Source organism: Bubalus kerabau, chromosome 12 (assembly GCF_029407905.1).
Source record: "Bubalus kerabau isolate K-KA32 ecotype Philippines breed swamp buffalo chromosome 12, PCC_UOA_SB_1v2, whole genome shotgun sequence".
Lineage (NCBI taxonomy): Eukaryota > Metazoa > Chordata > Mammalia > Artiodactyla > Bovidae > Bubalus > Bubalus kerabau.
Window position 1 is genome coordinate 12,765,959 of NC_073635.1, and position 16,310 is coordinate 12,782,268.

General features: G+C 38.5%; 1 protein-coding gene across 3 annotated transcripts in view; it reads right to left on the reverse strand.

The window, feature by feature from the left end:
• VWA8 (von Willebrand factor A domain containing 8) overlaps window positions 1-16,310 on the reverse strand; it is a 375,174-nt gene that overhangs the window by 323,479 nt on the left and 35,385 nt on the right. For all 3 annotated transcript variants that reach the window (XM_055541970.1, XM_055541972.1, XM_055541971.1), the window contains exons 3-4: window positions 12,094-12,224; window positions 8,874-8,984 (exon numbers count right to left, since the gene is read on the reverse strand). In XM_055541970.1, the coding sequence (XP_055397945.1) occupies window positions 8,874-8,984; window positions 12,094-12,224 (242 nt within the window). The remainder of the gene's footprint in view (window positions 1-8,873; window positions 8,985-12,093; window positions 12,225-16,310) is intronic.

Here is a 16,310-nt window from a genome sequence, read left to right on the forward strand (position 1 = left end):
GTGGAGAGTGAAAAAGTTGGCTTAAAGCTCAACATTCAGAAAACGAAGATCATGGCATCCGGTCCCACCACTTCATGGGAAATAGATGGGGAAACAGTGGAAACAGTGTCAGACTTTATTTCTCTGGGCCCCAATATCACTACAGATGGTGACTGCAGCCATGAAATTAAAAGACGCTTACTCCTTGGGAGGAAAGTTATGACCAACCTAGATAGCATATTCAAAAGCAGAGACATTACTTTGCCAACAAAGGTCCGTCTAGTCAAGGCTATGGTTTTTCCCGTGGTCATGTATGGATGTGAGAGTTGGACCGTGAAGAAGGCTGAGCGCCGAAGAATTGATGCTTTTGAACTGTGGTGTTGGAGAAGACTCTTGAGAGTCCCTTGGACTGCAAGGAGATTCAACCACTCCATTCTGAAGGAGATCAGCCCTGGGATTTCTTTGGAAGGAATGATGCTGAAGCTGAAACTCCAGTACTTTGGCCACCTCATGTGAAGAGTTGACTCATTGGAAAAGACTCTGATGCTAGGAGGGATTGGGGGCAGGAGGAGAAGGGGACGACAGAGGATGAGATGGCTGGACGGCATCATTGACTCGATGGACGTGAGTCTCAGTGAACTCCGGGAGTTGGTGATGGACAGGGAGGCCTGGCGTGCTGCGATTCATGGGGTCTCAGAGTCGGACACGACTGAGCGACTGATCTGATCTGATCTGATGCTTACACTTGATATGAAAACAGAACTGAAAAAGGTTAACTGTCAGCATGAGAGATTTAGTCCACATATTTCAAAATTTTTCTATACAGATTTTAAAATAATTGTGGTATAACTTTTCTAATCATTTAAAAAAAATAAAGAAGGGAACAGCATATATATATTTTACATGGAATGAATACTGGTGATCACTCCTCAGTGTAGAAATTAGATCAAGATCACCCATAAGGATCTCTTCCTGCCCTTCAAGCTACTGAATTTCCAGAGACCTAATTTCTCAAATAGAAATCAGAAAAAATGCATAAAGATCCTTCTGGACAAAACCATCCCATATAGGAGCTTTAACAACCTAGTACATGGACACAAAGTATTTCAAGATAAAAGCAGCTGCATGACCTAAAATCAAAAACTGTCTAAGCCCTGTTCTAGATTTGCTTCTGATTTGATGAACGACCTGAGGCAAACAATTAATCTGGATGTCTGTGTCCTCATTTACTAAATGAGAATATCCTCAAGGGGTGCTGTACGATGTCACTACTTATGAATCAAAGCAGTACTAGAAAAAAATTTAAAGCTGTCAAGCCTATTAAAATATCAATTATCATTAATATAGCCATGATCTAATGAAAATAGATTCTAAAGAGTTTCAGACACTCAAAATGGCTACAGTGTAATGTCACTGAGGAATTCAAAGGGAAAAAAAAAAATTTCCGTTTCAACTTCTTTATTTAAAATGATCAAAATAGGATCAGACTGATTTTGGGTTGCCCTACCACCTGCTGTGGATAATTAAGGTTACTCACATTCCTCTGTAAGCCTCCATTTCTCCCTAAAGCTATACTAGTAATGGTGCTTATCTCATAGATTATGATCAAGATTAAGGAAGATAACCTCTAACACACAGCACACCGGGAAAAAAACAAACTTACGGGGCTTCCCTGGTGGTCCAGTGGTTAAAAATCCATCTTGCCATGCAAGAGACACCGGTTTGATCCCTGGTCTGGGAAGATCCCACATGCCACAGAGCAACAGGGCCCATGCGTCACAACTACTGAAGCCTGTGCGCCCAGAGCCCGTGCGTCCCAACAAGAGAAGCGACCACAACAAGAAGACCATGTAATTGCAACCAAGAGCAGCCCGTGCTCTCCGAAACTAGAGAAATTCTGCATGCAGCAATGAAAACCCAGCCAAAATAAAAAAATAAATAAACCTTTAAAAAAATTTCATGTTACTTTCTTTAAAAAACAAAAAGCAATTAGCTGTTATTATTACAAATACTATTATCCTGTAGTAGTTGTCACTGTCATTATCGACATCAGCAGCAGCATCTTCATGATCATCACTGCGTTTTTAAGAGAAGTCGCATATGAGAAAAAGAAGCTAAACTTAAGAACTGGAAAAATCCTGGTTCAAATTCTACCACTGCTTTGTTTATCATACAACTGGTATGACTCTTACTTCACCTATAAGGTGTGGAAGCCAACTCCATCCTAAGGATGTATTGAGGATTAAATGCAGTCAAATAAAAAGTGCCTCGCACAACAGCGGTCTTCTCAATGAAAGTTATTTTTATCTCCCTTGATTCTTCTTAACTGAATTTAAATAAATCTGTCCAACAGTTAACATACACATAGATAAGAGTTGGCCTGAGCAAGATGGCAATACGGTAAGAGGCCAAGGCCTGAGTTCTGACTAATACAGCTGCTGCTGCTGCTAAGTCACTTCAGTCGTGTCCGACTCTGTGCGACCCCATAGACAGCAGTCCACCAGGCTCCCCCGTCCCTGGGATTCTTCAGGCAAGAACACTGGAGTGGGTTGCCATTTCCTTCTCCAATGCATGAAAGTGAAAAGCGAAAGTGAAGTCACTCAGTCGTGTCTGACTCTTAGCGACCCCATGGACTGCAGCCTACCAGGCTCCTCCATCCATGGGATTTTTCAAGGTAAGAGTACTGGAGTGGGGTGCCATTGCCTTTGCCAGACTAATACAGAGGTCAGAGTAAACACAGACCTTCTCCAACTGTGCAAGTGACAATTAGGACATTTGGACAGAGGAGCCTGGTGGGCTACAGTCCATGGGGTCACAAAGAGTCAGACACAACTGAGCATGAGATGAGACAAGAACAAGACAGCTGCAAAGGATTTGGAGCAGGTACCAGAATTCAATCATTCTCAAAAAGCAAGCAACTGTTTTCCCCTATTTGCTAAAATAAGTAAAAGGTAATTATACAAGATAAAAATCTCATTTTTTGATCAATAGCACTGTTATTCAATATATTATGAGTTACTTTTGGTGACCTGTAATATTTAACCAGTGTATTAAAGGAGTTAATCCTTACTTTTTCTACTATTAAAAGAGAATCAAGAATTATTCTAAACAGAGGAGAATACATTAAAATATTATGTAATTGTTTAAAGTGCATTTCATATGTAACATTAAATATGTATATTGTATATTAAGGAACTTGACATTATCGTGTCAAAGTTAACAAGATTCTAATGTGATGAGTTGATGGCTTAGAAAAAGGTAAAAAAAAATCATTTGAAGTTCCCCATCCTGGCTTTCTACTCCCCCAGTTATGGCTATATAGAGTGTCTCCCATCAGCCAGACATAAAAACCTAATCACAAGTTATTTGTAATATTTGAGAAATGCAAGCAATGTATAATGACTTAAAAGTCTTCATCTCTAGCTCTTTGGAGTCACAGGACAATAAGCAGAATTCATGATAAGAATATCAAGTAAAGTAAGAAAAAAAAAGGAGCATAATAGGTTGTTGAAGGGTTAGAATATAAAAAATATCAGCTTTTTTGGGTTATTTTATCTTCTAAGACAAATGAAAGTTAATGTGGTAGTAAAAAATCTTAAACTCTTTATTTCTCCATAAGTGTTATAGTATCAGCCATATAAATTTTCATATTTCTGTTCTTTAGCTTATTTCGTTTTTAAAAAGTTCCTATAATCCGTTCAGCAAAGCATTTGCGTTAAAAATATTTGTTACCTTCACATTGACAAGTGAGTATGTTATAGTATTTACATAAACAAACATGGTGTAAACATCAACATTTTCTTGGCAGATCATAACTTATTTCATCAGTATCTCTCTCCTTTTCCATACCCACTCAATTTATTGACATCGTACAGAAGCAATAACCAATAAAAATAAAAATGATTTAACCTAGTTAGTACTTCTTAAAACAAATTGACGTCTATCGATTTGGCAAAGTACATACATGGAGATACTCAGTACTGACAAGAATGCCTGAGACAATCAGTGCATACGGATGACAGCACAAGTTGGAACACATGCTGAAAGCAATTTTGTGACATATGTATATCAAGACTCTTGAAAACGCCTAGACCCTTTAATTATACTTCCAGCATTCAAGTTTTAAAAAGTCATCCCAGATAATAAGATCTAAGTGGAGAGATATTCACCTAGAGTTATTTATAACAGTGAAATTATAACAGTTATATAATAATTACATAATTATAACAGTGAAATTTATAACAGTGAAAACTTAGACAAAACCCGAATGATCAACAATATGGAAATGTAGATAAAATGGGAATGTTAAATAAATAATGTCACATCTATTTGATGAAATACTGTACAGACACTAAAAGTTATATTTTTGTCACAGGAAAATGCTCCTGAAAAAAATCAAGTTTTAAGAAAAGCAACCTGTAAAACTTTATAGGCATGGTATACCACCTTTGTGAAAATTACTATACGTGATTAAATAGATATGAACGTAGGCATGATGGGCTTCCAGGTGTTACCAGTGTAAAGAATCTGCCTGGCAATAAAGGAGACGTGGTTCGATCCTGGGTCAGGAAGACTACTGGAAAGGAAATGGCAACCCACTCCAGTATTCTTGCCTGGGAAATCCCATGGACTGTGGAGCATGGCAGGGTACATACAGTCCATGGGGTCGCAAAGAGTCAGACACAACTTGGCGAGTACACCACCACAACTGTTTTTAGGTGCTTATCTCAAGCAAAATAGTTACATTCTAGTGGAGAAGACAGACAATAAAGATGAAAACAAGGAAATTAATTAGGCAAATTCAGAGAGCGATAGGTGCTCTGAAAGCTACCTTATGTATATCACAACCGGGTTCATGCGGAAAGGGTTTAAGTGTGATGAGTGATTATAAAGTGTTCTGAGAGTTTATCATCAGAATGATGCTGCTGCTGCTGCTAAGTCGCTTCAGTCGTGTCTGACTCTGTGCGACCCCATAGACGGCAGCCCACCAGGCTCCCCCGTCCCTGGGATTCTCCAGGCAAGAACACTGGAGTGGGTTGCCATTTCCTTCTCCAATGCAGGAAAGTGAAAAGTGAAAGTGAAGTTGCTCAGTCGTGTCCGACCCTCAGCGACCCAATGGACTGCAGTCTTCCAGGCTCCTCCGTCCATGGGATTTTCCAGGCAAGAGTACTGGAGTGGGGTGCCATTGCCTTCTCCGTCAGAATGATGAGGCGGCAGGAATATACAGATCAGGGAGAAGGTCATTCCAAGCAGAGGAAATAACAAGTACAAAGGTTCTGGGGCTAGAAAGAACTTGGTCTATTTTTAAGAGGACAAGGTCACTGTGGCTGGACTTTAGCAAGCAAGGGAAAGAAGAAAGAAGAGGTTGACAAGGTTGGGTCCTGTAGAGTGTGGTGGCCATGTTCAAGGGTCTGGATTTTATTCCGGGTGTGACAGGACCAATCTGCTTTAAGCAAGGAACTGACAGGATCTGGTTATGAACAAACAATAAGGAATATTAACTGCCAGGAAGTGAGAGAGAAGAAAAAATATGAAACTCAGATAAAATCTCAATAGACAGTCTGCAGCAACTTAGAGAAAGGACTAATGTCCTTATATCTTCATCACAGACTCTGAAGGTGCCAATGTAGTACAGCATCGTAAACAGCTGATGCTTATCATAATCAGTTGGATTAATAAAAAAGAAAAAACATGAAAGTATATATATAACATTTTAAATATTTTATAAGTGGTAAATAGATATAAATTGAAAATTTGCTTTCTAGAATGGTAGGGAGAATACAATGTCAGAGTTTCATCTGAACAATTTATAGTATGCTTCAAGAAATAAATCTTTAGCTAACCAATAAATTTGGTTACCTAAAGCAACTCAATTTCTGAGATTTCTGCATAGCCAGTTTTAAACTGTCTTTAAAATAATAAGCATACGAAAACATCCATTTCTGTTCCTTATTATCTGCATTGCAACAATCATCCAAATACAAAATTCACTCAAAAATATGTTTTTAAATCCACGCTCTATCAAACAAAGTCCGTTCTCTTCTTGTCATTTAAATATGACAGAGGAGAAGCAAGCGTGGTGTTTTTTTTCCACTTATAATCAGAAATAAACTGAGTCTTTGAAATTATATAAATAAAATGGATATCTTTAAATATACTCATGTGCTTCGTCCATGAAAGATTATGTTTTTAATAGCTGGAAATCTAAAATACTCAGATTCCCCTACCACATGATGCTAAGTTTGATTGTTTAAGATAATGACCGACAAATCACTGCACTTTAAGTACAGCGTTCTTTCTGTCTTTCTGTAACTAGGTGGTGATCTACGGGACAATGTGAATATTTTGGTCTCCAAAAATTCGTTCACTCAGTGCTTCTTACAATTCCACTCTTTTACTTATAAAGTAATAGTGTGTACTCCTGGGAAAGCTTCAAATTTAAAGAACTATGAAGCTTATTCCTTGCCCTACCCTAGATGCCTGATCACACCTCCACAGAGGTAAGCTCTGTTAACTGATTCTTGTGTTTCCTTCTGGAAATTTTCAATGTGTAAACAAACATTTATATATTTATGTATTTTTTCTTGTTTTTTAAATCACAGTATATTTATTATATATACTGTCTTGCAACTTCATTTTTTTTCAGTTAATATATTCTGGACTTCTATCAACTCATAAATATTCATCTCATTTTTTTTTTTACTGGTGACAGATAATTCCAGCTACCATGATTTATTTAATTAGTCTCTTAAACATACATCATTATAGTTTTCACAAAGTTTCATGTGATTTATCAAACAATGCTACAATAAACAGCCTAGTATATATGTTTATGTATGTTACATAACTTCTATGCAGAGTACATCATGAGAAACGCTGGGCTGGAAGAAACACAAGCTGGAATCAAGATTGCCGGGAGAAATATCAGTAACCTCAGATATGCAGATGACACCACCCTTAGGGCAGAAAGTGAAGAAGAACTAAAGATCCTCTTGATGAAAGTAAGAGAGTGAAAAGTTGGCTTAAAGCTGAACATTCAGAAAACTAAGATCATGACATCTGATCATGACATCTGATCCCATCACTTCATGGCACATAGATGGGGAAACAATGGAAACCACGGCTGACTTTATTTTTCTGGGCTCCAGAATCACTGCAGATGGCAATTGCAGCCATGAAATTAAAAGACCCTTGCTCCTTGGAAGGAAAGTTATGCCCAACCTAGACAGCATATTAAAAAGCAGAGACATTACTTTGCCAACAAAGGTCTGTCTAGTCAAGGCTATGGTTTTTCCAGTAGTCATGTATGGATGTGAGAGTTGGACTATAAAGAAAGCTGAACACAGAAGAATTGATGCTTTTGAACTGTGGTGCTGGAGAAGACTCTTGAGAGTCCCTTGGACTGCAAGGAGATCCAACCAGTCCATCCTAAAGGAGATCAGTCCTGGGTGTTCAATGGAGGGACTGATGTTGAAGCTGAAACTCCAGTATTTTGGCCACCTGATGTAGAGAGCTGACTTACTGGAAAAGACTCTGATGCTGGGAGGGATTGGGGGCAGGAGGAGAAGGGGACGACAGAGGATGAGATGGTTGGATGGCATCACTGACTCGATGGACGTGAGTCTCAGTGAACTCCGGGAGTTGGTGATGGACAGGGAGGCCTGGCGTGCTGCGGTTCATGGGGTCGCAAAGAATCGGACATGACTGAGTGACTGAACTGAACTGAAACTAAACTGATACATGTTTTCATGCTTTGTGTGAATAACATTGGAAAGAAAAATTGCTAGAAATATTACTGCTGGATGCAAACGTGTTTAACTTTTCCCTTTCGATAGAGAGTCACCAAATCTCCCTGCATAATCGCATCAATCCACGGCCCCATTGACAGCAGCGCCGACCCCTCGTCCCTTCTTCCTCATCAGCAATGAACATGAGCAAGTCTGAGAGCTGAGAAAAGCAGCAGCTCACTGCTGCCTCAATGTGCACATTTATAAACAGAAGTTCAAGCACCTTGTCATGAATTTATTGACTGTCTCAATCTTTTCTCTACAAAATGCTTGAAGTCTGCCCTTTTTTCTCAGGCATTCCTAACAAGGAACGATGTTCAATATTTTAAGTAAAATATTTGAAGAAATGTACAAGCTAAAGCTTGTAGGGATTTCCAGGGGCTCAGTGGTAAAGAGTCTGTTCAGTGGTTAAGAATCTGCCTGCCAGTGTAGCAGACACAGGAGACATGGGTTTAATCCCTGGATCGGGAAGATCCCTGGGGAGAAGGAAATGGCAACCCACTTCAATTCTTGCCTGGAAAACTTCATGGACAGATGAGCCTGGCCGGCTTTAGTCCATGGGGTCGTAAGGAGTCTGACATGACTGAGTATGCATGCACCCACAAGCTTCAATATAATATTCAAAAACCATTACTTTAATTGATAACCTGCATCTAAGAACTCTCTTCAAAAAGCTGCAGTTCCTGGAATTATGAACCTAATTTTACTATGCTTAATATACCTGTATGTACTTCACCTTTAGATTGAGAATATTTTAGTAAATGTGCTAGAGAATTTGTTATATTGAAATCTCAATTCGTTTTTTTTTTAAAACTCAAATTTTTATAGGCAGTTAATAGGAAGCAACTGGAAATTAAGAAATCAGCATATGAATCTTTAGTTAACATTTTAGAACCACTTGTTTCAACTATGGTTTCTTATTTTGTAGTAAACTAACAAGGCATTTCTAAGAAGAGGTAAACCAAAAACCTAAATTAAATCTGTCTAGAGAGGGCATGGTATATCTGTCTTTCGCTAGTACGTGAGCTACTCTTTTTCTACTTCAAAAATCAATTTCTTAAAGACTGGGAGTGAATAGTCACACGTTGGAGTGTGATAAGCACTTGCCTGATCGATGTAAAAAGCCGTGCCAGCACGGATCTCTCGCCGCTGTTTGAGGTCGGTTTCGGTGGTGTCTCTTGACAAGGCAATGTATTCAACCTCCCTTTTGGTCAGCTCCTGAAGAGAGTGAAATGGTCCCAAGATAAAATCAAGTTCCCAACATATGCTTTGGAGGCAGGTATTCTGACAATGTCACTCTACAGAAGAGCATTTTATTAATAAATGTAATTCTAGGTGAAAGCCTTGTGAGCCTCAGCTTTAAGAAAAATGTAATAAATTAACATTAAGCAAAATATGTATCTCTTCTCAGAACTTGTACTGTACTCAATAATCTATAGCTTAATTACTGATTACTTAGGCAATAATAATCAAAATGTGATCTTACAAATCTTAATATCTCCTGTAGAGTTCTTTTCAAATATCAAGAGTAATAATTTGGCTATTAACTTGATTTTCACATAAACAACAGTCATCTCTGTAAAGAATGTTTATCTTTTTTTTAAGGGTGCTTTAAATTAATTTACTCTATAAACCAATGATTACCTACCATGTATATGTTAAGCATTTAACAAATGTGAAAATAAGGTAAATATCAATAACTGGTTCAACAAAAAAGAGACAATACAGAAATAATTAGGAAGGGAAAAGGAGAAGAAAGATGAAAAGGAGGAAAGGGGAATGAAGGTTATTATTTTACACAGAAAAAAAACCATTTGGTTTGAAGAAGAAACCACCCAGAATCCGCTTCTCTTAGAATAATTAATCTATCCCTAAATTCCTTTTTCCTTATATGTAACAACAAGATATAAAAAGTTGTTAACATTATCCTTGGTTTTACAACCTTGAATTTAAAACAATGATATTCTCCAATCCAATAAAGCATGTAATATGTTGTTATTAAACAGGAAGAACAAATTAATTTACTGGAGGAGTACAAAGAAAAATGTTGAATGAGTATGCCATTAATGGTGAAAGGGGATTTTTTTTTTTTTAATTGACCTTATCTCCAAGTGATGTTGACAAAAATACATTATTATTGTCACTTAGTCTTTTAAAATGTGCCGTTCCCGTGCACCCATAAGTTTTAGAATATGTGGACAGAAAGGGAAAACTTTAAAAAGAGAAAATGTACACCAAAGTGGTAAAGATGTGCTGATACCAAAGGATGTTTCTCTAAATGAACCGCCTGTGAGAGCGTAATTCTGGAGTCAAGTAGCAGGTTCTCCTTCTGGCTCCTGGAACACCTCGCAGCGCCTTCCTGTCCTGTTTCACTGACGACTGCCTGTGATCTCCCTCGCTGGAAATCCTTGACATTCACAGTGGTTGACCAAATGCCGTATGCCTCTTACTATAAACTGTATCACAGTAGCACCCTGAACTGTCACACCAAGGTTGTTCTCCTCAGTCCTGACAGTTTCCTGGGACTTTTCGTCAGCCAAGACAAGACCAAGGTCTCCTCGGCTGTTGCTCCACGGAAGCGGCACCAACAAGCTCACAAACAGCACCTGGAGCAGCAGTGGGGGCGGCGGCAGAGGTCTGCTGACTTATTTTAAACTGTCTACAAAACTCCTATTATATGAGTGAAATATGAAATAAACACAAGTATTCAGTTATTTCTGTTTAATTTCTCATTGATTCAACAGGCTTGCCCCCAGATTTCTGCCTTTAGAAATGTCATCTACACTGGCTATTGAACCAATCCATTGTTCCATATTCGGTTCCAACTGTTGCTTCTTGCCCTGCATCCAGGTTTTGCAGGAGGCAGGTAAGGTGATCTGGTACTCCCATCTCTCCAAGACTTTTCCAATTTTTTGTGATCCACACAGTCAAAGGCTTTAGAAAAGACATGATGCTGGGAAAAGACTGAAGGCAGGAGGAGAAGGGGACAACAGAGGATGAGATGGTTGGATGGCATCACTGACTAGATGGACAAGAGTTTGAGCGAGCTCCAGGGGATGGTGAAGGACAAGGAAGCCTGGCGTGCTGCAGTCCATGGGGTTGCAGAGTTGGACACAACTGAGCGACTGAACACCACCACCACTCTGGCTATTACTACACATAGGGTCATTATATATACTGGCAATAGTACCCACTGCAGAGTTTGCAAAGCAGCTTAGGCTAGTAAGTCTTCTTACATGTATTTCCAAATCCTAAAGCTGCCACAGCTCTGGCAATTGAAAGTTTGGTGGTGGCTGTTTTTTTTTTAAGATACAAGGTTTATACTTATAAACTTGAATTGCGTTTTTTAGCCAACAGGATTCCTATAGTCTCTGAGCCTGGCTACTCCACATTTCTAACAAGCTTCAAAGACTTGTCAGAAACAAAATCAAAGTGAGATATTGTTGCCTTTGAAATGAGCCAGGTAGAGTGCACAATTTAAAACTAAAGAGGTTCTAGACCTGGGAATCTTGGTGGCTGACTCTGCATTCTTAGACGAGACAAATACACTTTTGCATTGTGTATTAATAAAGTGAGGATAATAATACAATGGCACACTGTACCTCACAGATTGATTCTAGGGAACAAATAAGGGATGTGAAATTTATTAACAGAGTAGTAGGAAAACTACTGACAAAGTAGTAGGAAAAAGTCCTGCAATTTTTTTTTTCGGTTGAGATTTGAATATTTGAATATTTCAACTCAACTCAGAGAACTGCAAACATTTCAGAGGATATCGTATCAGAAAGGAAAAGCAATATGAGATCTGAAGTCTAGCTCCATCATTGACTTGCTGGATAAAGCCTGAGTGAGTTATCTAACCTCTGTGAACTTGTTTTCTCATCTATTTAAAGAAAAAAAGAGTGCACACAACACATAAGAGAGCTTCTGTAATTCTTAGGCTCCCTTTAGAGACCATATAACATCAAAAGTCAGAAGAATTATTTGACTTTTCAAAATGTGGACCAAAGATAAAAGAATATTTCTTGAGAAAAATAAAACTACACTTTGCTTTCTAATCTCAGAGTTGCTGATCCTGTTTGCAACTACTCATTGCTTGAATTTAGATGGATCTCTTTCCTACTAGAAATGGAGGGTTTTCTACTTGGAGCAAACATTTGCTAAAGCTATGAAAGGCAAACGTACATTGACTTCCCGAATAATTTATTCCGAATGCTTTATAAACAAATAAGGACTAAACCTGAGACTTCTGTAAATTCTTAATTTATTTCACAAAAAGTTTATCAAAGTTAAGACCCTCAGGAATCCACAAGAATTCATTGCTTACCAGGTACTGCATAGCAATAGAGCGTCGAAGAGGCCCAGGAGGTCCTATTAGAAAGACGTCTTGCCCCAAAAGATCCTTCTGCATTATCCATCTTAGATGTTGAATTACTGATTGAGCCAGAGAGTCTGAGACTTTAAAGTGGAAAAAAAGGTAAAATGAAATGCAAATAAGACTACTACATAGAACATAAACCTCTAAGCAACCAATGCAGACAGTATATTAAGTTAAAAATGTATATACAATGTACATGTGTATATATATATATATGCACATCTATACACATATACATACATGCATATATACATACACACATATATACATTCATACCTACATCTGCTGAATTTTCACACTGTTTTACAAAAAAACCATTATTATCTAAAATAATAGGTTTTATTACATCACAAAGAGTCACATAATCCCACACTTAAAAGCTAATAAGAAATGGGAATTCCCTGGGGGGTCCAGTGGTTAAGGCTTGGGCTTTCACTGCCATGGACCTGGCTCAGACCACTAGTCGGGAAAATAAGATCCCACAAAGCCACACAGTAAGGCCAAAAAAATAAGCTTAAAAGAATGCTTGTGTTACTAAAGTTTGTGTTACTAAAGGAACAAAAGTGTTTTTTAAGGGTGATATGAACAACTACTACCATTACTTTGTCACAGTATTACAGCCCAACTCTTTTGTTCTGAAAGGGGATAGGACTTCAAAGCATCTCAGACAATTTATGAGTATCATAACCTTGAAAAAAATTTTAAACTATGACTTACGTTGGCACTGGATTGTGAGATCTCTCAAACTTCACAGTTAGGATGTCTGATGTAGATTTAAATGACTCCTTTAAAATTTACATCTATTCAACACCTACTCTTCTGGGAATAGAAGACTCTTCTGTATAATATCATTCTAAGTCTACTATATATATATATATATATATATATATATTTATTTATTTATTTATTTAATTTTGGGGCACATGGCATCTGGAGATCTTAGTTCCCCAACCAGGGACTCAACCTGTGCACCCTGCACTGGGAGTGCTGAATTTAACCACTGGGCTGGTAGGGAAGGCCCTAGTAAAAAGTGAAAGTGTTAGTTACTCAGCCACGTCTGACGCTTTGCAACCCCATGGACTACAGCTCACCAGGCTCCTCTGTCTATGGGATTCTCCAGGCAAGAATACTGGTGTGGGTTGCCATTCCCTTCTCTAGCGAATCTTCCCGACCCAGGAATCGACCCCAGATCTCCTGCATTATAGGTGGATTCCTTACCTTCTGAGCTACAAAGGAAGTCCCTAAGTCTACTATTAAATCATCCATGAACACACTCATTTTTTGACTAAACATTTTTTAAATGTTTGTATTAATATAATTCATTTGTATTTACTCACTTATATGTCACCCAGTGAGTGAACATGTGTTCTCCTAGGAATTCAAGAAAAACTCTCCCCCTTACACTTCAAGAACGATATAGAATACTCACAGCAGTGTGGCTCAAAATAAAACTGAAGATAGGAGATGGATAAAAAGCACACAGTGGAACATTATATGACCAAAAAAATAACAGAATGAACCCCCATTACTTCCAACAACATGTTTAACTCTTAAAAGAGAAAAAAACTGTCACAAACTAAATCATGCATTAATGATTAATATCACTATCTTGATGAGTGAATGCTAAATCGCTTTAGTCATGTCCAACTGTTTGCGACCCTATGGACTGGAGCCCTTCAGGCTCCTCTTTTCATGGGATTCTCCAGGCAAGAATACTGGAGTGAGTTGCAATGTCCTCCTGGGGATCTTCCTGACCCAGGATTGAACCTACTTTTCCTGCAGTTTGCGCACTGCAGGCGGATTCTTTACCGCTGAGCTACCATGGAAGCCCTACTACCTTGGTAGAGCTCAAAAAACTAGTAAATTGAATTTTTTACAAACACATGCATATGTGATAAAAACAGTGCTTGATAAAGCAAAAAAGCCAGAGAATCATAAATTCAGAATATCTGGAAAGGAATCAGAGAGATTCTTGTGGATAACTTCAAAGATAATATAGATGTGGGTACAGTGTTTGTTTTACTATTACATTGCATTTTGTACATAAACACACAATACACACATGTATACATATGTATACACACATCTACACATATATATATCAACATATGTATGTGTATATGTATGAGTGTATGGGCTTCCCAGGTAGCACAGCAGTAAAGAATCCGCCTGCCAATGCAGGATGTACAAGAGACACAGGTTCAATCCCTGGGATGGGAAGATCCCCTGAGGAAGCAATGGCAACCCACCCCAGTATTCTTTGCCTAGGAAATCCCATGGACAGAGAAGCCTAGCGGGCTACAGTCCCTGGGGTCACAAAGAGTCAGACACAAATGATCAATTCAGCACAGTCCAGCATCTGTGTATGCATATAAAAAACATAGTCTTTTGTGTGTGTTGAACATTCCTATACTCGTTAAACTTTGTTTAATCATCCAGGAAGGTCATGAAAGAATTCAAAAATCAAACTAAGAACATTTGCCTAAGACTAAAGCTGTGTTTCCCTCCACGCCCCCCACCAACAGCATAATCTTGCTTGGGTGATTACCCCTACTCTCCCCCCAAAAGTTAATATTTAATCATTAGAAAAAAATTAAAGATAAATTTCTGATTTTCTTAATCATGGTGAAAGGTTAAGGAAAGGTATTGGGCAGACTGCTTGGTGTATCACATACTGAGGCCACGCTAAAGCAATTTATAATTTCCACAAAGCAAGTGCTTCTAACGTGTGAAAATCAGGAGATTCATCGCCCAAGTGGAAGTGCTTGGCTTCCCTCCTATCCTCTATGAAGCCTCTACACCACGCATGGGGGCAACACTTGGCTCCTGGAGGAAGACATGGGAACAATTCTTAACTATTGAAAAAAAGCTAATTCAGGTTTTTCGTACCATCTTATGGAAAAACCTGAACCAACTTTTTGGCCAACCCAATACCATAGCCTGTTACCCACTATGGGATGCTCTGCATTAACAGATATTATTACAATATACTTGTGTATTAAAATTTCACAGAACTGGGGAGAGACAATCGGGGGAAAATGTCCTTAAGTGTGCAATAACGAAAAACACATTGAAAAACACTGCCCTAAGACCTGCACCTCTGAGAATCTCAAGGAGCTCTGCAATGCTAGGAAGCAATTCACCTGCATCTTATTCTTAGCTGTCAGATGGACAAATTGTTCTTCCCCACTATGGGCTTAAATCATTATAATATATGGTCTACTCTTTCTTATTGCAAGACAGGTCCATCTGCCTGCTCTGTAAGGATGAAACAAAATAAGAGCTAAGAAACTCTCGTTTCTCAGTAAAATGACACAAGGTTCTCTACGCTGCGGATCTGCTACCCTTCCTTACTTTAGTGTTAAATATGTAATTAAAAACTTGAACACTTTGGGGTTTTTCTTTACATTTTTCCAAACCTCAGTTTACTCTGGCCTCGGGCCTTCTCCACACTGTTCTTATGGTTTTATGCAGCTTCTGTGTATTCACCTTTGGCAATGTGCCTGACCTTCCATTATCTGGACTTGTCTATTTAAAATATGAAATTTCCAAAGTTCTGTAAGGGAAAGCCAAGTTGGTCTCTTCAGCTTCCTCCCACCTTTTATATTTATAACGATTTATAACTATTCATAATGACAGAGTCTCAATATCATTCCACTCTATTTTCAATGCCATGATCTTAGAACTCATATTTATTTTCAAGACTTTTTTTTTTTTTTTTAATCGAAGGCTTCATTTCCTAATCCAGTGTGAGGTTTCTCCCCCTGTAAGTTGCATCAACAAGTACTGAAGTTTAGGAATAATTTATCTTTTTCTTAGCAAACTGAAGAAGAATCAGTTATAACAACAGAGCAGTGTATACACCAACGTATCTTCATAAGTGGGAAGAGAAAGGCATGGAGATGAAGTTATTTAGAACCAGAACCCAGGAATTGTATAGAGCTTTGAGTAGGTTTGGGGCTTTCTGGTGGCTCAAATGGTAAAGAATCTGCCTGCAACGCAGGAGACCCAGGTTCAATCCCTGGGTTGAGAAGATCCCCTGGAGAAGGAAATGGCAACCCACTCCAGTATTCTTGCCTGGAGAATTCCACGGACATGGGAGCCTGGCGGGCTACAGTCCATGGGGCCACAAAGAGTCGAACACAACTCAGCAACTGACACTTTCC